Below are 25752 nucleotides of genomic sequence, written 5' to 3'. Positions count from 1 at the left end.
ATGCAGGAGCCAAATTGCTCGTTCACAACTTTAAAGCCAGTCGCTCACAAAGAATTTTTGCTCACAAGACTCCACAGCTTAGAGGGGGCAGTATGAACTGTTTTCTTTGATTTTAAAAATAAAAAATGTAAAAAGCGCTTCTGCTTTACTTTGAAAGATTTTGGCCAAACTTAATGTAGGTTAATCAGATATGAAGAACTGATCAATGAATTCCTGTTTGCTCCATATTGTTGTTTTACTTAGGATGTGCCAAAGACTGATACTGTCACACATATTATTTTAGAAATGTGTTGATACAGATTTATTGATGAATGTTATGATAGTGTTTTAGAATAGGTGGGTAGCCGTCAATGCTCCCTCTAAGCTGTGGAGTCTTGTGAGCAAAAATTCTACTTGGTGGGCGACTGCCATTAAAGGTGTGAGCGAGGGATTTAGCTGCTGATCAGTTGGCTCTGGAGCCATCTTTCCTGAGCGAAGACAAAAATGTGAGCCGGAAGCTAAAAAACTGTGAACTGGCTCACACTAACTCAGCTTAGAGGGAAAACTGCAATGCTCCCTCTAGGCTGTGGAGTCCTGTGAGCAAAAATTCTACTTGGTGAGTGACTGCCATTAAAGGTGTCAGTGAGGGATTGGGCTGCTGCATAAATCAGTTTGCTCTGGAGCCATCTTTCCTGAGCGAAGACAAAAATGTGTGAGCCGGAGGCTAAAGAACTGTGAGCCGGCTCACACTAACTCAGCTTAGAGGGAACACTGATACCAGGGTCTGTTCTCTCTCTCTCTCTCTCTTGTAAGTGTTTGAGGGGCTGTCAAGAGGAGGGCAGGGAGCTGTTCCTGTTGGCAGCAGAGGATAGGACTCACAATAATGGGTTTCAATTAAGGGTGGGAAGCTACGCTCCCTCCAAGCTGTGGAGTCTTGTGAGCAAAAATTCTACTTGATGAGTGACTGCCATTAAAGGTGTGAGCGAGGGATTTGGCTGCTACATCAATCAGTTTGCTCTGGAGCCCTCCTTCCTGAGCGGAGACAAAAGTGTGTGAGCCAGAGGCTAGAAAACTGTGAGCCGGCTCACACTAGCTCGGCTTTGAGGGAACCCTGGTAGCCGTGTTGGTCTGAAGCCACAGTGGTAGACACAAACTTTGTTCTAGTTTTTTAGAAGTTTATCGTACAACCACTTTCATGGGGTGGTGATGCCGTGGTTGCTGTAGATCAGCAACCACCCAAGCAAAGTCTATGTACACAGCTGGGGCTGTACAAACACGCAGCCGCATCACCCTCATGTACTCCAGGGATAAAGCCTGAGCCGAACACTGGTTTGGGACTGAACTTTGGCTAGCCTCGCCTGAGCTCGAGCTAAGTCCTGAACTGGCCAACCACTGAGAAGGGACTGGGAGGAAACTCTCCCTTGGAGGCTGAGCAAAAGAAAAGGGTTCCCAAAACAAGACTGGGTGAAAATGAGAAAACTGCTACCAAACAGACCATCTGACAGAACGCTTTGCCAATTTCTGAGGCCAGCAGAGCGAGCAGAAGTGAGGCAGGCAGGCAGGCAGGCAGGCTGCAGAGAACTCACTTTTTAAGGACGACAAACCACTTGTTCCACCAAAAAGAGACCGTGTGGCGGAGCTGCCAGAACCACCCGGAGGTGGGACCAACATCACCAAATACGTTCCACAGGTGTATATCGGAGTCTTCCGTAGCATTTTGAGAGGCAAGCCACAACTTGTGTTAGCAGCTGGAAAAATTCAGACAAAAGTTGTGAGAAGCAAACAAGACACTTTCCCCCATTAAAAGGAAAGCAAGAAGAGAAAGATCTGGAGACAAAATGGGATTCAAGCCCAGAGACATAACAGAAGCAAAGATACAACCACTTTCAATGTGTAACACTTTGAAGAGGGGCGGCAGGTCATTAGAATTCCCTGGAATGTGCGGATTCTTCGTAAGAGCACAAACGGGCTGTTTTCACGGGACAACCCCGAGTGTGTCGTGTCCCACACCGCCAGAGAAGCAACTCTAAGGATTGGACTCCAGTCCAATACCTGTTAAATACACACTTGCTTGACTTGAACCTGGCTGAATGAATCAGATATTGTAAGTCATGGGGGCGTCAGCTGGGTACAAAGTCAGCCGCTTCAAAGCAGAAGACCTTTCCGCACTTGGATCTCATCCCTGGTTTTATCAGAGTTCAACTCACGACACGATACCTTGCATTTATCCCTGGTTATTACAGCATCTGTTGATCCCGGGACAAGTGTGGGGCGAAACCGGGGTGACCTCAGTGTAATGTGGAAACAAAAAACACCTCGAGATAATTACAGGGGTGAGTGTAGTGTAGAATGTAAGTTTGGGGACAGCGTTGCACCAGGACTTAAGTCTAGTGCGGAAAGGACCTATATGTACCTTGCACTGGGCAGCAGGGAAAAGCTAGAGACACTGGTTTACCATCCACCTAATTTGCCAGTAAGCTCCCTGGCTGAGATGATAGAGGTGATCTTGAAAGACCACCACAGATAACCATAATTTCAGTATCTGTGCCACAGCCGCACTGTCAGGCCAAGCTCTGGACCTCATGGCCACTATATGACAACATTGGGACTGTCTCAGGTTATGGTGGGCCCAACATATGAAGAAGGGTATACCTTGGGATCTTCTTTTCTGTCCCAAGTAGCTTAAAGGTAATCTAATTAGGGGGACTGTCTCCCCATTTCATGGTTCTCTGGCTCCGCCTGCCATAATCTTACCTAGGGTTGCCAAATCCCCCGGTTTGCCAGGGGTCCCTGTTTTTTGGGGGGGTTCTACCCGCCCCACCCCCAACACCCACAGCCACCCATCTCTCTCCCTTTAAGTGTGTGGAACCCGTGTTTCCTCCCAAGCCCAATCGCCGCAAGCTTGCAGGGAAATGCCAGCTTTGTGCTCTTAAAAGGGAAATGCGGCTGCTCTTAAAGGGGAAACGCCGGCTCCTGCATTTAAAAGGGAAACGCCGGCTCCTTTCAGTGCAGGGAACTGCCGTTTCTGGAGATCTGGCGCATGGGCGGGTGAGGGGGGGGCAGCGGACGTCCCCAACGTGACGTCATCATGTCGGGGATGCCCTGCCCCCTCCAGGAACGCCCCCAAAGTCCCCCGCTGGGGGTGGAAGATGGACTTGGCAACCCTAATCTTACCAGAGCCTGCTCCTTTTCAACAGAAGCTCCCGCTTTGTAGGACAGAGTCTACGAGGAAGGTGCCATCCTCAGACATTTTTAGAAGAAACTGTAAGGTTGTTTTATTTGCTAAGGTAGGAGTCCCCGGCCTTTCTCAGCCTGCGGGAACTTTGGGAATTCTGACACAGCATAGTGGGCACAACCGCAAAATGACGGCCACGAGAGGTGAAACCAGCCACAAAATGGCTGCTGTAGAGCTGACCTTCGGTCGCACAGTGAAGATCTTTGTGCTGGGGTGGCAGCTGCCGCCAAAGCGGCGTTTCAAAAAGTCTCAAAGACTTTTAAGGCTCCTAAGAGCTCTATGAAAAGGGAATGTGAGTAAACTGAACCTTTGGATGCTTAAAAGTTGAATAAAAGTTGATTCTAAACAAGTGATGATTGTGTGTTAAATTCTCAGCGATTTCTCACTAGAGCTGCCTCGCAGCACAGCGCCGACAAACATGTCAATTTCACACCCGAAGCTCCGGGGCTGCATTTTGACTCGGGGCTTCGCCCGATTTCCTGCGCAGTTTCGTGATCCTGGTTTTTGAGGATTATGAAACTGCGGAGGAAATCGGGCGAAGCCCCGAGTCAAATGCAGCCCCGCAGCCTTGGGTGTGAAATTGACATGTTTGTGTTGGGGCAAACGGCGCTGTGCTGCGAGGCAGCTCTAGTGAGAAATCGCCCTAAGAGTCAGCTCATGCTGCCGGGAACAGCACAGGGGGGCTGTGTAACAAGATTTCACTTTATTATGGACAGTTTTCATTTAGAATTGGAAGCTACCTTGAGCCACAAGGGAAAAACCAGGTATCCACAAACCAAAATCAATAAAGGTGCAATGTTATTGCTAAGAAGTCCTTCCTCACCTGCTTGGTCCTCTTTCAGCGTATTGGAGATCGTGGAGCCAGTAAGGGCAGCCAGAGTTGCTGATGGAGAGGCCCTGTACCTCGACAGCCTGCTTAGAAGCATCTCATTGATACTCTTGGCTGAGTCTCCCTCTTTTCTCATTAATATGATGCGTTCCTGAAGGGGATTGGCTACACAGACACCATCTTCCTCCTATTAAGATGATCCAAGAGTTTTAATTCTCCTTGGGAGAAACAAAATTCACTCTAAATCATACATAAATCCCCAAAGACAAGGTCAAAAGGGAAAAAAAATATGTAGAGCTTTGAGTACAGTGCACTGAGTAGGGTGTTGGCGCCAGGGGCTTATAAAACTCAAACTGCTCCTTTATATAAAGAAAAACAACTGCACATTATAAAAAATTAACTGCACATTAAAAACAGCTGGAGCAACACACAACAGAATAGCAATCAACACAACCTAACTTAACAGACTTAACAATCATTTACTAGAAAAACAGTTTGGTAGAATAGTCTGACTTCCTACAAAGATAACACGAGAGAACCTCCTTAGGCACTGTGGTCCACGGCAGCATCGACAAGGTGGGCAATGAACCCTCCCCGGGTAGATCTTCATGATCAGACATTTAATCTGCACACACGGTAGGGAAGGCTTACGCTTAAACCCTTAGCAAGCACGGCCCCCCTTGCGTCACGTTTTAGTCCCACCTACTTCTGTTAGCCATTGTGAACATAAAAACACCGTTATGATCCATTGCTTTTCTCAGGCTTTCGCAGACTGATTTCCTTCTACAGTCGATCTCCTTTTATTGTGCTCGTATCCTTCCCAGTCCCCCTTCCGTACAAGCATAATGTCTTTTAGATCATAAGCTGTGGAACAGGGTCCTTATAGTTTCTAATCATGGAAACCTAGTTTTAGGGCACTGTATGTGAAATATACTGAGTTCGAGACGCGTGTAGTGATCAGCTCATGGTTTACGAAGTGATTTCAGCAGAACATAAGATGACTCTAGCAGGGCTGAAGCCCTGCTTATAAGCCCGTAGATCGACACACCCGTCACACACCCACTCCCGACAACAGGCTATTTACACAACATAGCATCCTAATTGGCGGCTGCCCAGATCCTGATGGTCTATTGTTATTCCTCCCCAAGCTCACCCTGTCTCTGACAGCATCGTCTTGCAAGGCAACTGGCTCAGTACATAACAGTATGAATAATAACCATGTGCTATAATAAAACAATATGAAGGATATATAACCTAAGCCACCGGGTTTGAGATGGAAAACATCTAAACAATAAATAATTAAGCCACAGCATGGAATGAAGAACTGCTATGGCACAGACTTTAAATAGTGAACCAGGCATACCCTACGCCAGTGGTGGCAAACCTATGGCACGGGTGCCAGAGGTGGCACTCAGAGCCCTCTCTGTGGGCATGCGTGCCATCGCCCCAGCCAGGCCCAGACCATCATTAAAGTGTCGAATTCTCTGCCAAATAATTTTAAGTAAATGAAAGCATTTGGGATTGCTTTCCTTACTCTGTTTGGATCACCTTAAGTTAATGTATGAGTGGTTTTTTCTAAAGTAAAACCTCATTATTCAGGTTAAATTGCCGTGTTGGCCCTTTGCAATAAATAAGTGGGTTTTGGGTCGCAGTTTGAGCACTCAGTCCCTGAAAGGTTCGCCATCACTGCCCTACGTAGTATGCAGAGTAAATCAGAAGTGTGTTGGAAATAGCAGCACTAAGCTGCATTCTTTGCCAGCACCTTAGAAACAGCACTTACGATCAGCTCAAAAACATCCATGAAGACAGAGTGTCCCTTGGGGGTTTTTTCATTCAAGCTTGCAGGAGACCAGATCCAGTAGAAATAGGTCCCATCGGAAGAAAGATGTACAGTGGTCATAGTGCTGCCTACTGGGAAGTGGTCTGCTGGCATTGGGAGAAGCTGACATACCTGCATCATCATGACACAAAAAGAAAGGCGTAAGCAGGGAAGAGGGAGTTTGTTTTGTCTTGAATATCTTTCTGATTTACACAGTGAACTCCGATTCTAGAAGTCCTACTTCAGGCTGGCTTGCATGTCTCATTTGCCCAATTAAAATAAATGACTGCTTTCTAAGACTATTGAAAAAAATCACACACCACCATAACACACATATAAGTACCTAAAAATTAGACTGAACTGCTTCTTATTTTTTCACAGCTCAGTGAAATCACTACAAACAAAACCCATGGCTTTGCAAACTCATGCTTGCAAATCAAAACACTGAAATGCTAAAATGTTCAATATGCTTCAGTTCACATGCTCTCCCATATAAGCACTCTCACACTCTTGGTTTTTTTATAATATTAATCCACATCTCTGAAACATAGAATTAACCAAAGGAAACAGGAAGCTACAGACGGGTGACGGAGCATCTGTTTCTTATACACCTGTGGTCCCAGCTTTGATGCCTGGTTATCTCCAGTTAAGCAGCACAGCTAAGAAAGATAAAAAAGACACCACCTATCTGCTGGGCAGAGAAGACAAAGGCTGTGGTCACACAGCAAGCGTATCGCAATTTGTTCCCGCTGTAGATTTGATCGGGGATATTTCTAAGCGGGTTCATATGATCACACATCCCTTGTCCAACCGCTTGCTTTTCACGACGATGTTCCAGGCACTGTCCAGACAGCTGTGCCGCCCAAGTGGCGGCGTGGCACAATTTAAAAAAATAATAATATTTGCACATACACATATGCGCATACGCATGCATGCGCACAATGGTGAAAGTCACAAAAAAAAAAACCTACCGGAAGGAGGGCATTCAGATGACCTAATCGCAATCACTGCAAGAGATGGCTGTCCAGATAGGCAAAATCATGGATTCAAAGCGCAAATACCCAGAAAGTACTTGATTTCCCTGGTGTCGGAAAACTCGCTAGGGAACCGGGAGGATAGCGCGAGTGAGCCCACTTCGGTGTGGGAGATGGATGTGGGCGTCTGGTCGGCAATTTTAAATGTGAGAGGGAACAGCGGTGAAACCCGACCAAAATGACCGTGTGACCACAGCCAAATACTGGCCAATGTAGATAAGGCAGCTACACGTCAGAGCAGGACAGAACAATCCCCACTTGCCATCCTGACATGGATCATAACACTGAAACTAGAAATGTCTTTAAATGTACAAATTAAACACAGTTTTAAAAAGCACATGGCCCTCAGCCTCCTGGCGTCACTCATGCCCTCAGCCTCAACCTCTGTACTAGTATATCAGACTGCACAATGTCTCTTCCGCCACTCTGGCATAACATTTTGAGGCACTGTGCAGGACAGCCGTTGATACCACTCCTACTGGCGGTTTATTTTGCTGAGTCTTAGGATCAGGGCCATGAATCACAGATACAGCCAGCATGCAATATTTTGCTGATCCACAGGCATTCTAGATACTGGATTCCTGTCCTTCAAAGACAGATTGCTACTGAGTCATCTCTGACAGACATAAGGTAGATTTTTCTGAACAGTCATCCAAGTGCTAAAGTCCTACACTTCTATGCTTCAAGACAAAAGGCAATAAAGCTCTTAAATTTCTACAATAAAGAAGTGCTACAAAAAAGACAAAGCACACAGATAAATTCTAATCTACGTTTCTGAAGCACCGCACACTTTCCAAAGGCAACTGACAGAAAGAATAACTGATAAGGCATGCTGAAGTAGTCAGTCTTAACAGCACATGTTTGGAAGCAGGCAAAGTCGTCACAGTGCTTCGTACCTTAAGGGACCATCTTTAATATCCTATGACCACCACTGCAAAAAGTATCTCTGATTAACAAATCAAATGTGAGCGGGCAGCAGGAGACGGTAGGCAAAGGACCTCAAAGCTTGCCCTCTCTCACGCATGGCGTCCTGGAACAGCCCTGCTACATGTACCGCTGACTCCAGAAATTTAGCAGATAGCAACATGGGACAGGGCCTTTTTGGAGGCAGCAGCAAGGCCCCGGAACTCCCTCCCCATCAAGTGTATCTGGATACCTTCTTCTCTACTTTTTGTAAACCGGCTTTCCCCTTAAATTTTCACAAATTGGTCCAGTCAAGCAGGCTTTTAATCCGGTTTACATTAACACCCAACATTTTGCTTTACCACTGAATATCAGAGTGGCTCCGTTAGACGATTGCGTGTGTTGGGTTCGATTCTGCCGGTTCTGGAAAGGGTTGATAACAATTTGTGATTGTTGTGGGTGTTTGTGATTGGATTATAATTGGTTCTGCTAGGGTTCACTGTTTAATGGGGTCCCATAACCAAAAAAAAATTAGGATACATAAGCCACCCTGAGCCTGCTTCGGTGGGGAGGGTGGGGCATAAATCCAATGAATAAACCAACAAATAAATAAATATAAGGCCACCCAAAGATGATCTCACCAGCAGTCCTTAAGAAGATGTATATTAAATAAGTTCAAGGTAGCCATGTCTAAGTAAAGAGACAACGAAGCTTATATTACACATTGGCTGAATATGAGAAGCAATGAATCTTTTCCCAAATTATCTCCCGGATAGAAAAGAAAAAGTAACTTCTTCATTTCTTACCTGAAGAGTATTCTGGTCGAGGACCTGGAAAAGGGAGTGAGGTTTACTATCAAAAGAGACAGGCCTGTGAAGGAGTCTGCCATGGCCAAAAGCAATCCAACCCGTCTCCAACTCTTCATTACGGCAATACACAAAGCCTCTAAGGGGGAAAAAGCAGGAGATTAAAACTTCAGAAAATCCTTAATGCATCGACTTTATCTGCAAAACTATAAACGAGGAAACATGAAGGGTTCGTGAGGTGGGGGTGTTTCAAAAGGGAGCGTCTATACCAGGGGTCCCCAACAGGGTCCCCGTGGGGGCCATGGAGCCCATCGATGCTTTTCTTGGCACCTTGGCACCTTTAGAAAGTGGGTAGGGCCAAGTGGGGCTTTTGCTCAGCAGAGCTTCTGAATGGCTGTGCAGATTTTTTAAAAACATAGGTCGAATCTGCATTTGCATTTTTAAATCCGTTTCGTGCTGCTGTTGACGCCGTCTTTCTCTACGCTTGTTTGAACATTGTTTGGAGAAGATTCATTTAAAGCAGTGCGGAGGTGCAATGACGGTGGAGCCGCCACGAGAGGGCAATAAACATATGCAGACATGCAAAAGTATGCTAGCACTGTTGAGGTTTGAAAACGAAAGCAAATGTAGTCAGCTTTTTTGGAGATGGAGTCAGAAGGCTGGGACACAGGTGGGAAAGACAAATGCATATTCAACCATGGTTTTGGCAGCAGCTGATACCACAGCACAATACTCACTGTGTGACTGAAGGTCAGCTGCTGCGGCCCTTTGGTGCCGTGCCCACCACCCTGTGTTAGAATTCTAAAGGTGTCTGCAGGCTCAGAAAGATGGGGGACCCCTGGTCTAGACCTTAGCAATTCTCTAGCAGCTTCGATGGGAATACAAGAGATAAAACACAGGGCTGCCTGGAACAAGCAACGAGGCGAATCTTTGCAGAAAACACAAATGTTGCCAAGGGAGAAAGAAAAATATTTTCCCCTTAACTGAGCAGAGCCCAGTGGGTTCACACCAAGCTTTAAAGACAGACTTATACTCTGACTGACACAACAAATGAGGCAAGTAAAATTTATTTGAGGGCAAACTGCTTACTAGCTCCGTTGCTTAACGTGGCCTGAGAAACAGATACAAATGTTTTTCGTGAGGTTCCCGGGGAAGGCAAGCCATCCTTTGCAGAGTTACTTCTGTCTAAAGGCCGAACGATACGCAGCATTTTATGACCCAACTCTCATTTCCCTCTATCAGACAACATCTGCTGGGAATGAATTTTTCAAGAGCTGCGAGGCCTGATTCAGACTGCAGCAGCAGCAGCATGGGGGGAGAGAGGGCTTCAACAACCCCCCTCCGGTGACATTTTCCTGACCCAAGATGTTCCAGGGTACGTGATTTGCTGGGGAGGGGGGCTTTGTGAGCATTTTGGGCTTTTAGTTGCTGTAGTGCAAGGACATTAAAAACTGTCTATCGCCACAGTCTACTAGCTCCTCTGAATCCCCAGATTTCATTCTCTAGCTCTCATCACTACAATGAAAAAGGCTAAATGAAACCTAGGAATTCAGAGGAGCTAGACTCAATGTTCCCTCTAAGCTGCGGAGTCTTGTGAGCAACAATTCTACTCTGTGAGCTACTGGCATAAAATTTGTGAGCAAGCGATTTGGCTACTGCGTAAATTAGTCGGCTCTGGAGTCATCCTTCCTGAGCGAAGACAAAAATCTGTGAGCTGGAGGTTGAAAAACTGTGAGCTAGCTCACACTAACTCAGCTTAGAGGGAATACTGGAGCTAGTAGATTGTGGCAACGGACAGCTAATGCTGGCTACAGTGATCCAGCCATTGCCACTTTTAATAAAAGCCAAAAGAAGCCCTCCAATGAGGGGGTGAGGCAAGGAAAACGCAGGGGAGAGTGCTACGTGGACACTATGCCGCTGCTGCGAACACCTCAACATTTGCAGTGACAACAAAAGCTGAACAGAGAATCATGCGGAAGCAGCCTACAAGATCAGAACCTTCCTTGGATCTGGGAGGAGGAAGGCAGCGTAAAAATGCTTTAAAAAGTGAATATATATATTCAGGGTACATTGATGAACTGTAGTCCACCCTCCCAAACCGTCCTATGCACAACAGCAAGAGTATTCTGGAGCACGCAGTCTGCAAATGTGATCTTTAATTTTTCACTATCTTCACCAATGGATCAGAATTATTAATTCAGATTGCTACGCAGAGGTTATTCAGTTTCCGACTGGTTTTCAAATTTGAAAATACACACATACGTGAAATACAAACAACAACAACAAAATAAATACTATGCCAAGTTGTAGAGGTCGCACACTGAAATTCATGAGCCAATCCCACTGCTGTGCTCTCAGAGAAACTGTGGTACAAACGTTTTAGGGACACCGCCCTCTAACAATTTGTTGCATTTTAAAAGCCTGCTACAGCATAGACTAATTTGGGCATTTAATGAAAATGTGGCTTACCGTAAGGTACCGTGTAATCCAGATCCTAATTTGCTTATTCCCCGGCCAACCGAGTTTGTTGTATAAAGATAACACCCATCTGCTGCGAGGCAGCGGCCCAAGTCTGCATCTGTAACAAGAAGCGTGCATGCAGAGGAAACCTCTTCCCAGGCAGCAAAGTCACTGTTATCAGGCAGGGGGATCTTCTCTATGCTGCTGGGAAGGACCTGAAGAAGCATACTTCTACATGGGCCAGAAGCAGCATACTCAAACTTTCCCCCAAAATACTTCTTACCACTGGACCTACATGCTCAGGACTGCATATTTCTGTTCCTAAAAGACAGCAGCATTTGCATGGTCCCCTGATCTAGCTTTATAGTCCATGATTCAGCAAGGGCAAGTCAAGCTTCTTTTTAGGCAAGAACTCGGCCATTCAAACCACCCAGCAACACATATAGCATAGGAATATACGGCTGCGGTCACACGGAGCATTAGCCACGCTACAGAGACGGAAGATAGGCGGATTTTCCGGGCGCGATCACACCGCAACATCTGGGAAGTGTAGAGCTCCCGTGGCGAACCCGAGGCTTCCCGCCGAAGATGCAGAGTTAAAAACTAGTACCTCCGAGGTACTAGTTTCCGGAAACCGCGGGGCAAGGGCTGGCGTCTGATCGCGTTTCCGGTGGTGGTGTCTGGCGCCTGCCCATGTCCCTTCGCAAACAGGTTTCCCCCCCTCCCCAAGTCTCCACAAGATGCGCACAAGCACCCAACAGCGCATGCGCACAAAGAGGGAAGCGAAAATAAATGACCCCGTTTGTCACGGCAGTGGCGCCTAGCCATTGCTGGTGTGATCGCGCCGCTTCTTTGTCGTGCTGCAGGATCATCATGTGATCGCCACCCCTGTTTACCCGCCGGCGCCGAGGGAAGGACCTGTGGTGTGCCGCCGGCACGTCTGACCGTGTAATCGCGGATCAAACTGCGCCAGGGCAATTAGCCACGCCTCCCCCTCGCGATATCCGGCCCATGTGACCGGGGCCTACTTTACTCATCTTTTGGCACATCCATAAATGTTTCGCAGCGATCTGCATGCCCACAGACAATTATTCATTCCCCTGTTACTCAAGTTCTTGAAGTTACACAGTAAGAGGAACTACTGCCAAGTCAACGCAGAAGACCCACTGTTAGAAGCACATTTCTAAGACTCACATTACTGTTCCAAATGGGCAACTGGTTGGCACAAACTCAATGGTTATATGTGCCTCTTCTGTGGTTGATACCCCTCGTATTCAGGAACCGTGCACTCCTCTTGGAAAGAAATACTTTGGGCTTCTATCCTTACCACTTGCTCAGGCTTGTACACAGTTTCTAACAAGCAAACCTCTTCTTGTAACTTCACATATTTATAAGGCAAGGCAATTTAAATGCAAAAATCACCAGACAGCCTGTTACAACAGTTCGGCTTTTTCACATCAAGAGTCTCACCTTTATTTTCGGAGCCAGAACCAGGGTTACCATCAGGTGCTGGCAACATGTCTTCAAAACCCCAGGAGACCACGTGCTTGCCCCCAAGCAAACAAGAAGGAGATCCAGGGCCCCCTTCCAAAAGCAACAACCTTAGAGAACAGAGACAGGGCTTCCATGAAAGGGAAACATTTCTATGTACAGATAAGAGAGTTCACATTAAAATATGTTTAAGTAGTAAATGATCTATGCTGATTGATATGAACAATGAGAACTATTAGTGTACTTCACAGCTGTAACTGCCTTGGCTTTTCTGATTGTTGACTTTAAAGCTTTTGTAGCCCAGCTAAATTACAGAAATTTCATTATTGCTCAAATCTTAATATTAAACATTTGGTCTACAGCAACCTGTGGTACAATTATCCCCCAGAATCCTCCTTCCTACCTGTATAACACATCAGCCACAGGCAGGGATCCCAAATCGCTCTGCTTCTGCAAAAGGTGCACTGTGTGAACAAATGTTTTCAATGATCCCCTAAGGAAAGAGCCAAAAAACAAGGCATCAAGCCACTTTTTAAAAACACTACATCAACTAACATTTTTTTAGAAGTTCAAGAGTGAAATAACTGGTTCAAAGCCTCAAGATGTCTTTTTTTAAAGAACCTGCTTATTTCACTACAATATATGGTTCATTAGCGTTAGCCGCCCTGAGCCGTATGGAAGGGCGGGATATAAATCCCAAAATAAATAAAAATAAAATACCTCTTTAGAGGGTATTTCAATTTCTAATCCATTTCACAGAATTCTAACAAGGGCCTGGTATGTCTTGATGGAAACACTCATGTTATGCACAAGAGACCTTTCAGCGTGACCCCTGATTACTCAGGTGCCTCTATTCATAAAATATACTGGATAACGGTAACTGCCAAAGGATGTGATTAATTACAGGCTAATGGTACCCAGCCACATCTCTGTTCCTCTGAGACTGCCTCTTCACCTTCCAGAGCCACAACATGCTACAGTTTAGCTGGTTACTGGCACAAATTAAATGTGATCCCAATGCACAGCACCATGGAACAGGCTGCACATATCCTGCTACGTTTCTCTGCACACCCAATTGGAAAAACCCCGGAAGATCTGCACACGAGCAGACACAGCTTTGAGGTATCAATACTGCCTTCTGTCATTCTTCACAGAAGAACAGTGGTGAAAATGCTGAAGGTAAGACAATGAATGAACAAGAGACCAAAGACAGAAAATCTGTGAAGCACCAGAAAGGGCAGTTAAAGAAACTGAAAAGACCACTAATATCCAGCACTGCTATGCCAAGAGCCACTGCAGAATTTCAGCATGGAAAAAAATGAAACAGATGCTGTCTCTTCCACAGTTTTCCCCAGGAGAACAAAAATTTGTGGCAGAACCAATCCAAGGGCATAAAGAAACAGAAATCTTACTGGGAAGAAACTGGTTAGCTTTATGTATTAAGTATATTCCAAATAAGAGCCCTGCAATTTAGGGCAGGGGCAGCAATATGGGAGACTCCAACAATATTTCTTTGGGTTTTGCAGCATGTTGCTCTTCAGTGTGACAATCTGTGAACAGTATGACCTAACACAGAAGCAAACAGAAACAGGATAGGGTGAGAAGAAGAAAAAGTACATTGCCCAAAACTCCCTGTTTCCCCAAATGTCAAGCTAATTTATGTTCATATTTTTTCTTGGGTAAGATGACCGAAATAACTAGCTGGAACTAGGTACAAGCATGGACGGCTTCAAGAGGGAATTGGATAAACATATGGAGCAGAGGTCCATCAGTGGCTATTAGCCACAAGGTATAGATGGGAACTCTCAGTCTGGGGCAAGGGATGCTCTGTATTCTTGGTGCTTGGGGGGGGGGGCAACAGTGTGGTGGGGGCTCCTAGTGTCCTGGCCCCACTGATGGACCTCCTGGTGGCCCCTGGTATTTCTGGCCACTGTGTGACAGAGTGTTGGACTGGATGGGCCATTGGCCTGATCCAGCATTGGCTTCTCTTATGTTCTTATGATTATTCATTATTAAAGAGGGCAAGCTGCGGTAACAGTGTCTTCTGAAGAACTGCAGAGATCATTTTTCAGTCAATTTCAGATTTAAAGCTACCTCGGAAAAAGCATCAATTCTAAAGTGGAGGCTATGTAAGAACAGAAGACCTTCTTGTTATTATTTTTTTTGCACATAAACCTCTCCATATGATGTATTCATATAAAGGTTTTTGAGGCAAAGGTGTATGTTTGTCAATATTAGAACATATTTGCAAGGATACTATTTGCAAGGATCCGTTACTTAGCATTACAAATATCGATGCAGGCAAGAAGGTCAGACCATGTGTGATTGAACAGTGAACGTTACAAGCCTAACTTTGAAGCTATTTCCTGTGACACAGTAGCACTGGAAACCAGTTAGAATCCCACTCACATGCCCTGCTGCAGGTGAGGGGGGAACAACCAGTGACGGGGTTTTTTCAGTGGGGGGGCAACTTGACGGAGGAATTAGGGATGCCAGCCTCCAGGTGGGGCCTGGGGATCTCCCGCTTTTACAACTGATCTCCAGGTGACAGAAATCAGTTTACCTGGAGAAAAAGGCTGCATTGGAAGTTGGACCCTATGGCATCATGCCCCAACCCCTGCCCTCCTCGGTCTCCAACCCCCAAATCTCCAAGTATTTCCCAACCTGGAGCCGGCAATCCTATGAGGAATGCTGGGTTTTCATGTTAAAACTATGAAAATCTTTCTGAAAACTATTTTATCATGTTTTCTTTTATAAGCCACACAGAGTGAGTTTATTCATTTATTTTTGACATTTCTACCCCGCCCTCCCTGCAAGCGGACTCAGGGCGGCTTACAAGAGGGCACAGGCCCATGCATAAAAACAAGATAAAACAATAAAACCATTAAATAACAACGAAACAAGAATAAAGTGCTCCATACAAACAAGATGGTCTCCGAATAATTTCATGGTGGTATCAGTCCTTTCATTGGGAGTGATATTGTCCTGTCGATGGTCCAAGGCTAGTCCAGCGGAATCAGTGCCATGCAAGATTAGGGCAGATCTTCCGGGGACCGACACTGCTACCTTCTCCGGAGAAGGTAGCATACACACATTCAAAATAAACAACTGAAAGATCATGTATAATGTTTGGCTGGGATTGACCGAGACAGGTGCCCCTGTACAAAAAAACTCCCAAACCCTAGCACCATTCAGCTACTACGCAAGAGGATAGCTTTTGCTGAGTAATACTTTAAAAGAAACATTTTAATTTTAAAAAGGGTTAAAAAGACACCCAATAGGACAGTGGTGCCGAACCTATGGCACGGGTGCCAGAGGTGGCACTCAGAGCCCTCTCTGTGGGCACGCGTGCCATCGCCCCAGCCAGGCCCAGACCATCATTAAAGTGTCAAATTCTCTGCCAAATAATTTTAAGTAAATGAAGCATTTGGGATTGCTTTCCTTACTTTGTTTGGATCATCTTAAGTTAACGTATGAGTTGTTTTTTCTAAAGTAAAACCTCAGTATTCAGGTTAAATTGCCGTTTTGGCACTTTGCGATAAATAAGTGGGTTTTGGGTCGCAGTTTGGGCACTCGGTCTCAAAAAGGTTCGCCATCACTGCAATAGGATCTGACTAAGAGCCAAACTACATGTCCAGGTTTTTTAAGGGCTGGGTCTGGATCCCTCAGACTCAAACCAGGCTTCCATGCAGCCACCCTGCAGCTGCAAGGAATGGCTTTTGAAAAATAAAGGAGAGCCCAATCGGACTTGGACCACCATCGTGGGGGAGGAATGGCTCCTGCATCCCCTCCCCTCCCCCCAGCCATTTACCCACGCAGAAACATTGCTGGGGAGAGTGATTTCCCTGTTTTCGCTGCTCCACATGTTTTGTGCAAGTGGAGCAGCAAAATATCTGTTCGCCCCGCACTATTTTGGTGCAGGAAAATGGCTTGGGGATGAAGGCAGGAGCCCTTCCTCTCCCACGATGGCAGTCCAAACATCTATAGAAGATCTGCGAGCAATGCTCCCTCTAAGCTGTGGAGTCTTGTGAGCAAAAACTCTACTTTGTGAGCTACTGGCATTCAAGTCGTGAGCAAGCGATTTGGCTACTGCATACATTATTTTGCTCTGGAGCCATCCTTCCTGAGCTGAGACAAAAATGTGTGAGCCAGAGGCTAAAAAACTGTGAGCTAGCTCACACTAACTCAGCTTAGGGGGAACACTGTTGCGAGCCGGCCATGGGATAGTTGATGGTAGCCATCATGATAGTTGATGGTAGCCATCATGAACTTTAGTACTGGAAACTAGCACTTATTAGGGAATTGTAATTGTTTTAATATTGTTTTAAATATCTTATTATAGTATTAAATGTTTTTGCTGATTTTATGTAAGCTGCCCTGAGCCGGCCTAGGCTGGGAGGGCGGGGTATAAATTTGAACAATAAATAATTAATAAATAAATAAAACTCATTTGCACTCTCCTTCGTTTTTAAAAAGCCACTCCACACTGCTGCTGTGTGGCTGCCCGGAACCCGGACCCAGTTCTTTAAAAAGCTGAATGTGTAAAAAAGGTAAAGGTAAAGGTTCCTTTGCTCGAAAGTCAGTCGAATCCGATTCTAGGGTTGCGGTGCTGATCTCTGTTTCAAAGCCGAAGAGCCAGCGCTGTCCGAAGACGTTTCCGTGGTCATGTGGTCGGCATGACTAAACACCAAGGCCTACGAAACGCTGTTCCCTTCCCACCGAAGTGGTACCTATTTATCTACTTGCAATTTCTTGCTTTCGAACTGCTAGGTTGGCAGGAGTTGGAACTAGATGGGAGCTCACTCCGTCATGCAGCGCACTCGGGTCTCGAACTGCTGAACTACCGACCTTCCACAGCCTGCAGTTCAGCGTCTTAACCACTTGAGCCCTAAATTGTACATTGTTTGTATGGAGGACACAGCTGCTGGGAAGCAACAGGGAAGATCTGCACCTTCGGGCTGTGTGGAATTATTATCTCGTCCTTGGAACAGATGAAATTGAAAGAATACCTACTGATGTAGGACAAGAATGTTGGTGATGTGGTGAAGCACATCTGCAAAGATGATTCCCGTGAAGATGTAACTGAAGTAAATTGCAAAAGTGATTAGGCAGCACTTCTACAGGGCCATTTGAGAATGGTTGTCAAATTACCGTACAGCTTGATCCTGTGAATACAGTTCCTTCTGATCGTGCATTAAAATGATGCAGTTATCACCCAGCTCTCATAATAGCAGTGTCTTGTTTCGCTTTTGCTTTTTATGAAGAAAGCTTAGAGGGAACACTGGTCTCCATACTTGTGTGACTTTGTTTACCCAATGAAAGCAAAATAAACATGAAAAGACAAATGGTGCAAAGGAAAGAACCTTTAAGGATTGTATTAAGCCCTACACGTTTCGCACACAGCTTCATCGGGGGTATCTACCAAAATAATATAAATATAAAAAATTATGTTTAATACATTTATTGATATATTTAACATGTTATATTTAATATAGTTAATACAAAAGCATACGAGTTATACAATCATTAAAGATTCTTTCCTTTGCACCATTTGTCTTTTCATGTTTATTTTGCTTTCATTGGGTAAACAAAGTCACACAAGTATGGAGACCAGTGTTCCCTCTAAGCTGAGTAAGTGTGAGCTAGCTGACCGTTTTTTTAGCCTCCGGCTCACACATTTCTGTCTTCGCTCAGGAAGGATGGCTCCAAAGCAAACTAATGCATGCAGCAGCAAAATCGCTCACTCACGACTTTAATGCCAGTCGCTCACAAAGTACAATTTTTGCTCACAAAACTCCACAGCTTAGAGGGATCACTGACGGAGACTTGTGGTATGGTGTAGTGGTTAGAATGTCAGTTTAGGATCTGGAAGACCCAGACTGGAATCCCCACTCTGCCATGGTTGCTTGCTGGGTAGCCTTGGGCCAGCCACACACTCTCAGCCTAATCTACCTCACTTCTCGCAGGGTGGTTGTGATGGTAAAATGGAGGAACAGATAATTATGTAAGCTGCTTTTGGTCTCTACTGGGGAGGAAGGTGGGGTACAGATGAAGGCAATGAAGGATAAATAAATGAACTTCAATAAATGGAAAAGCAAGGGCCCGTCAACCTCATTCACTTGCACTGGAAAACTCCTCTTCTCTGTGCCGATCTGCAAAGCTTTCCATCTGAAGAGGAGAAATTGTTTTGTCCCCTAAAGTTATGCAAAGGAACTCTGGTAATGGCAGCATTTGGCAACACTACCACTTGGCTCAGAGTAACTTCCAACTACGAAGTGTATACAACAACTACCTCACAACGTTTCCTGTGGTTAGTCCTGCCTTTCCAAGATACAACACCAGGGCTTTTTTTGTAGAAAAAGCCCAGCAGGAACTCATTAGCATATTAGACCACACCTAACAGCAGAAATCTATTAGCATATTAGGTCACACCCCTGACAGCACAGCTCATTAGCATATTAAGCCTTCCCTTGGCTTGCCTGGGCGCCCCATGGCTGTGGGGAGCCTGGGCAAGCCCCCCCTTGAAGGGAAGGGAAGGCAGTTTAAACTGCCCTTGGACAGGCCGGGGAAGGCACGGGGAGGCATTTAAATGCCTCCCCGTGCCTTCCCCGGCCTGTCCAAGGGCAGTTTAAACTGCCTTCCCTTCCCTTCAAGGGGGGGCTTGCCCTTAGCCACGCATGCAGAGGTTTTGGCTGTAGTGGGCGTGGCCAATTCTAAACCCAGCCAGAACTCCGTTCCTGTGCATTCATTCCTGCCCAAAAATAGCCCTGTACAACACTAAGGACCGATGTTGAAAACAAAAGAAACCATCCTTGCTGGGATCACACCAAAAGTCCAGTCAGCTAAAACTCCAGTCACACCAAAAGTTCAGTTTCACACAGTAGCCGATCAGATGCCCCAAAGTGGGCCATGAAACAACCACCTTTCACTACTGTCTGACCCCAGGAACAGGTGTTCAAAGGTACACCGCCTCTCATCACAGAGGCTTCCTTTAGCCATTATGATTAAAAGTTGATGAACTAGTTATAATAATTGGCATCTGTACAGCACTTTCAAGCGTTCCCAGCACTTTATATGCCTTGTAATTCTTATAAGAACCTGATAAGGAATGCAGAAGGCAAACAGAGTCAGAGGGTGATTTACCACAAGCACTGCTCCGCACTCACTCCTCCCTTTTGCCCCATGGTACGTGTCAATTTCACACAAGCTGCTGCACGGCTGCATTTTGCTCCGCAGCTTCGTGCGATTTTCCCTGCGTCTACTCAGTCCTCAAAAAACAGGATTGAGTAGACAGGGGAAAAATCGCACGAAGCTGCGGGGCAAAATGCGGTCGCGCAGCAGCTTGTGTGAAATTGACACGTACCATCAGGCCAAAGAGAAGAGTGAGCGCGGAGCAGCGCTTGTGGGAAATTACCCAGAGTTTCATACCAGGATCTGGGAGACCCAGGTTTGAATGCCCATTCTGTCATGGTGCTCAATGAGTGACCTTGGGCCAGTCGCACATCCTCAGCCTAACTTAATTCACAGGGTTGTTGTGAGGATAAAATGAAGGAGAGGAGAGTGAGAGCCAGTTTGGTGTCGTGGTGAAGTGCGCAGACTCTAATCTGGGAGAACCGGGTTTGATTCCCCACTCCTCCACATGCAGCTGCTGGTGTGACCTTGGGTCAGTCACAAGTGAGCCAGTTTGGTGTAGTGATTAAGTGCGCAGACTCTAATCTGGGAGAACCGGGTTTGATTCCCCAGCACCTGGCTGGATGACCTTGGGCAAGCCACAGTTCTGTCAGAGCTGTTCTTGAAAAAGAGCAGTTTCTGTCAAGAGCTCTCTCAGTCCCACCTCCCTCACAGGGTGTCTGTGGTGGGGAGGGGAAGGAGTTTGTAAGCAGCTCTGAGACTCCTTCGGGTAGTGAAGGGCGGGGTATAAATCCAATCTCTGCTTCTTCTCTTCTGATGTAAGAAGATTGTCTGGCCCTCCCTGGCCCTAAGGACACCAGGCTGACCGGGGCTTTTTCTGTGGCAGCTCCAACTTGGTGGAATGAGCTTCCAGAAGAGATCAGGGGCCTGCAGAACCTTTCACAGTTCCGCAGGGCCACAAAAACGGACCTCTTCCGCCAAGCATTTAGGTAAGGAGCTGCATTTCACCATCTATGCCCTGTGCCAATATTACTTCCAGCCCGAGCCCGCCGATAGTGGAACTTACCTATACACTTATATGCTGAGTGTTATGTTTGCATATGCACTTTATCACAGTTGTACCAGCATTGCTATGTAAATTGTTTTAATTACCATGCTGTGTGTTTTTATATTGACATTTATATTGTTGTTTTATTTATTGTTACCTTGTGTAAACCGCCCTGAGCCTGCCTCGGCGGGGAGGGCGGGGTAAAAATCAAACTAATAAATAAATGGTACAATGGTGGGTATGTGGGAATGAGAGAAGGAAATGGGGGAAGGGTGAGGATATTAGAGTTGCCAGGAGGAGAGAAAGAAGAAACAGCGTGGGGAAGGGAACACAGAGGAAAGTGAGGGGCCCCTCACAAGTTAGGGTGGCCAGGTCCTCCCTGTATGTGGGGGGGGGGGGGGGTGGGAGGGAGCTCTCCGGGAGTAAAGGGCGGGGCAACATCACCGTGCTTAACGATCCCCAAAGTGATGACGTCACTTCCAGGTGATGTTATCGTGTTGGGGCGGTCGCTCCAGGTTGTGGCTGTTGGGGGTGGGGCTCAGGAGCCCGCTCCCACCTGGGGGCTGGCAACCCAACCGCAAGTCCTCGAGAATTCTCCATGATGTAAACTAGGCCCAGCGGCCAACAATGTGCAACTGGCAGCCAGAACTTCTGACCAGTGGCTGGGAAGGAAAGAAGTAAGCAGGAATAAGGAGAGAAGCTATGAGGGCCTTCAGGTACGGGAAAGAGGGAATAGTGGGGGAGGGGAAAATAAGATGCCTCCCTGCAAGTCCTTGCAGCCCCCCCCACTTGCAACTCTTCTCATCTCCAATGCTGAGAAAGAGAAATTTACCACTACAGTCTGCTGATTTCATATCAGTAATCTCAGTTAGCAGCACAACCAAACTACTGGTTGACAAATAAGCTTTCTTCTACTGCCACAACACAAACACAGTTTGGCCTAATACCTGTATCTGATTGATTCCGATCTTTGATCCGAACCTTTGATTCTGCTATTAAGAAGGGTCTGAAGGTTAAGAAATGGCCAATGCTGTCCCCTGTGCTCACCTGAGATGAGATGGAGAGGCTGGGAAGGAGGTGCAAGAATACAAAAGCCAAAGACAATGCCCTTGGTACAATGTCATTCAAGGAGTGAGATGCCAGAATGTTTTCTCCGCTAGGCACACCTCAGTCCGATCCTGCCCAGATTTCCGCCCTCCCTTTTCCTTACCTTGCGCAAGCCAAGGCAACGAGGGCAGCGGCAGCATTCTCTTTTTGCTTGTGTGGAATCTGTTGGCCTGAGGTGGAGGTCTCCTCCAACCAGGAACACAGTAACGATTCGATGCCATTAAGACAGTCCGCTGGCTCCTTAGTCAAGCTTAAGGGCTGGCAGTCACGAAGGCAAGTCAAGAGCACCTCAGCGGTTATGTTACACAGGGAAGGGTCCGTTCTGCTTTGGGACTCGATGAGAGGAAAAACCAAGAGCAGCCCCATTCGTGACGTGAACGGGGCCTGCTCAGGTTGCTGCAGTAGGCCCTGCCGCTTGAGCAAGGCCAGAGTTTCCTCATCCCCCGAATTTTCCCGCTCGTGCTGTTCTTCCAAGGCAAGCTGACGCTGGGCATTCCAGAGCCCGCGGAGAGCGTTCAACCGGTATTCCAGCAGGCGGGCATAGGCATTGCTTTGATTCCCGCAGACAGAACGCAGGCGCTCCGACAGCTCTGTTGGATTCTTCGTCTCAAAAGTTAAGATCTAAGAGAGAAAATGAGAAGAACTTGATGCTGATAAGTGCACAGACCAGGTTGCTCTTAATGGGGCCTCTCAGAAATCAAGGCACAAACTTATGCAACTTGGAAACATCCTAAAGATAACAATCACAGGTGTCAGGTGAAAGATGTTTCAGCTCATCTCTAGGTTCATAATTCAGGACATACAAAACAAGTGGAGGTCACTAGACAGCTTCATCACCAAGAACATAAGAGAAGCCAATGTTGGAGCAGGCCAGTGGCCCATCCAGTCCAACACTCTGTGTCACACAGTGGCCAAAAATACCAGGTGCCATCAGGAGGTCCAGCAGTGGGGCCAGGACACTAGAAGCCCTCCCACTCTTGTCCTCTCCCCAAGCACCAAGAATACAGAGCATCCAGGGACTTCCGGTCTGTGGCTTTTTTATTTTCTGTCCTTTATCCTGGGGTAACTTTTCCCTTCCCTTTTTCTTTTCTGTAGTGTATAGGTGTAACAAAAAATAATAAAGCTACCCTGCTTGCAGGGGATTAAAAAAAAAAGAATACAGAGCATCCTTTGCCCCAGACCGAGAGTTCCTATCTATACCTTGTGGCTAAAAGCCACCGATGGACCTCTGCTCCATATATTTATCTAATTCCCTCTTGACGCTGTCCATGCTTGTAGCCGCCACCACCTCCTGTGGCAGTGAATTCCATGTGCTAATCACTCTTTGGGTGAAGAAGGACTTCCTTTTATCTGTTCTAACCCGACTGCTCAGCAATTTCATGGAGTGCCCACAAGTTCTTGTATTGTGAGAAAGAGAGAAAAGTACTTCTTTCTCTACCTGCTCTATCCCATGCATAATCTTATAAACCATATCACCCCTCAGCCGTCGTTTCTCTCCTTCAGGTCTACAAATTAAACAACACAAAGTGAGATCAATGTTTGTCTTATCTCCTTTATTGATAGCTGATTGGTCATCAAACACAAGATATTATGACATATTTTCCTCTGTCGGGGAACAAGCTATATCACTTCAAAGAAAATTTTTACGAAGAAACCATGAAGAGAGAATCACAGTCGACAATTCTACCCTCTTTTAATTAGCAGGTTTCTCCATTCGTAAATTAAGGTATGGCTAATGGCCTTGCTGGGACAGTTCAATCATATGGACACTCACGTCACTGAGCACAGATGCGCCAATATCCCAATTCCAAAGATTGGCTTTCTAAGCCCCAAGACCTCATTTTCTAGTCTCTACTAATCAAATACAGACTGCCCTAAAATGAGCACTTTGCAGAGGCCGGCCTCATTCCCCTCTGCTGACTGGGCACCATTTGTACTTGGTTCTGCTATTTAGAGTCTGTCCTGGGAAAAGCACACGTGCTTCATTCACCTTCTGACCTCATCAGTTTCATCATTGTGCCTTTACAGCTAAGCAGTTAAAAGCCAGGCCTGCAGAGGGAAAAAATTCTATTGATTACTCCCCAACCCGCCCACCCCCGCAACATTTTCCAGTCTCAAAAGAGCACGCAGCACAGACACACAATACTCAGTGCTTTTATCAAGCATTTGTCATAAGCGTGTCTTGCACAAGGCACTGAGTCAAATCACCATCTGGTTAGATTTTTTAAAAGGTTGGGGTCATGTTACAAGTTCCCTTATGATCCGTATCAAATACTTCTGAATTTACAACATTTGCTTTTGCAAGAGCTCTTCATGTTTCTTAGAGGGGCTTACTTGAGATGCAACACCAGTGCCTCCTCCCAAACAATTTTAATGGGATTTCGACTATTTTTGAATCAGTTTCAAGAACAAAGCTCAACTCACACCAAACAGGATTATCCAGAATGGATTTCAAAGATAATTAACGAAATAAACATCAGCCGACACACACACACACACACACACACAACTGCTGCAAGTATTGATTTATCAGTGTCCAAATCTCTCAGCTGCTTTTAAAAACCCATCAGGATTTCCAGTGGTTCTGCTCTGCAGTGGCACCTCGCAGGTTCTAGAAACTGCCACCTTGATCGGAGCTTTCCACTTTTCCCTCCCCAAGGTTCTGGTGGTCTTTTGCCCTTGCTATCCAATTACAGGGGAAAGAGCTGTGGTGCAGTGGTGGAGCATCTGCTTTGCACAAAAGGAGGTCGCAAGTTCAATCCTCAGCATCTCCAGGTAAATGGATCAGGTAGCAGGTGCCTATCAAAGACAGTGTTGTCTATTCAGACTGGTGATCACTCTCCAGGTTCACAGGTAAAGGTCTTTCACAGTACTAAGGCTCCGGTCACACGGGTTGGAAAATGGGGGGGGGGAGCGTGGCTGTTTGCCCCAGAGCAAAATAACGCATGGCTGCGCGATCAGACATCCGGTTGAGGTCCCGTCGAGGTCCTGTGGTTAGGGGGGAGGTGCCGATCACACCACAAGCAAAGAAGCGGGGCGGTGCAGCAAACGGGGTTGTGGGTTTTTTTAAACTGAAGTGTGCACATGCTCCATTGGGTGCTTGTGCGCATCCCATGGAGACTTGAGGGGGAAAAAAACCTTTTTGCGAGGGGACATGGGCAGGCGCCGGATGCCATGAACTACCACCGGAAACGCGATCAGATGCCCGCCCTTGCCCCGCGGTTTCCGGAAACTAGTACCTCGGAGGTACTAGTTTTTTACCCCGCATCTTCTGTGGAAAGCCTTGGGTGAGCCACGGGAGCTCTACGCTTCCCAGATGTGGCGGTGTGATCGCGCCCGGAAAATCCGCCTATCTTCCGTCTCTGTAGCGTGGCTAATGCTCCGTGTGACCGCAGCCTGAGTTTGATAGATCAATGGCTTTGTTTAGTATAAGGCCCCTTCATGTGTTCGCATACAGATTGTGGGGGTGTGCAGATGTACTAGCGCACATCCTGCCCTGCCAATCGAGGTCACCTACCTCCTCAGGCAAGTGTCACTGCAACTCTTAGCTCTTTGTACTGGCTGGGATCTGGAACCTTAATACAAAAACATGGAAGAGCCGGGATAATAGAAATGGTGATGTGCGGCCCAATGTTTCATTTAAAATATCTGTTTAGCATTTCGTTATCATCAGAGGCTTACACACGCACAGATTTAGCTTGGTAATATGGCAGGAGAAAGGTCATGGCATTGTAGGTTCAAGTCCCAGCACGTCCAGTTAAACGCTCCCAGGGAACTGGTGCTGGAAAAAACCTTCTCTGCACAAGACCTAGCATAATTCTGCAGACCTGAAAAGAATCCCATTTCCTTGCGAAATATTTGCATGGTGTTGGTGTGTTTGGGGGGAGCGTGATGATATGGAAATACGGGG

General features: G+C 46.4%; 1 protein-coding gene across 1 annotated transcript in view; it reads right to left on the bottom strand.

The window, feature by feature from the left end:
* Nucleotides 1-22208, bottom strand: part of HECTD4 (HECT domain containing E3 ubiquitin protein ligase 4) — a 127703-nt gene extending 105495 nt beyond the window's left edge. The window contains 8 exon segments of the mRNA XM_015413276.1: nucleotides 1566-1727; nucleotides 4038-4230; nucleotides 5824-5994; nucleotides 8606-8744; nucleotides 11075-11183; nucleotides 12536-12666; nucleotides 12960-13049; nucleotides 21946-22208. Coding sequence (XP_015268762.1) covers nucleotides 1566-1727; nucleotides 4038-4230; nucleotides 5824-5994; nucleotides 8606-8744; nucleotides 11075-11183; nucleotides 12536-12666; nucleotides 12960-13049; nucleotides 21946-22208 — 1258 coding nt within the window.
* Nucleotides 22209-25752: the final 3544 nt, after the last annotated feature.

This window comes from Gekko japonicus, unplaced genomic scaffold (genome assembly GCF_001447785.1).
Source record: "Gekko japonicus isolate JY-2015 unplaced genomic scaffold, Gekko_japonicus_V1.1 scaffold10, whole genome shotgun sequence".
In the NCBI taxonomy this organism is placed as follows: Eukaryota; Metazoa; Chordata; class Lepidosauria; order Squamata; family Gekkonidae; genus Gekko; species Gekko japonicus.
The sequence above is the reverse complement of the archived record's forward strand: the minus strand, read 5'-3'. Positions and strand labels throughout refer to the sequence as shown.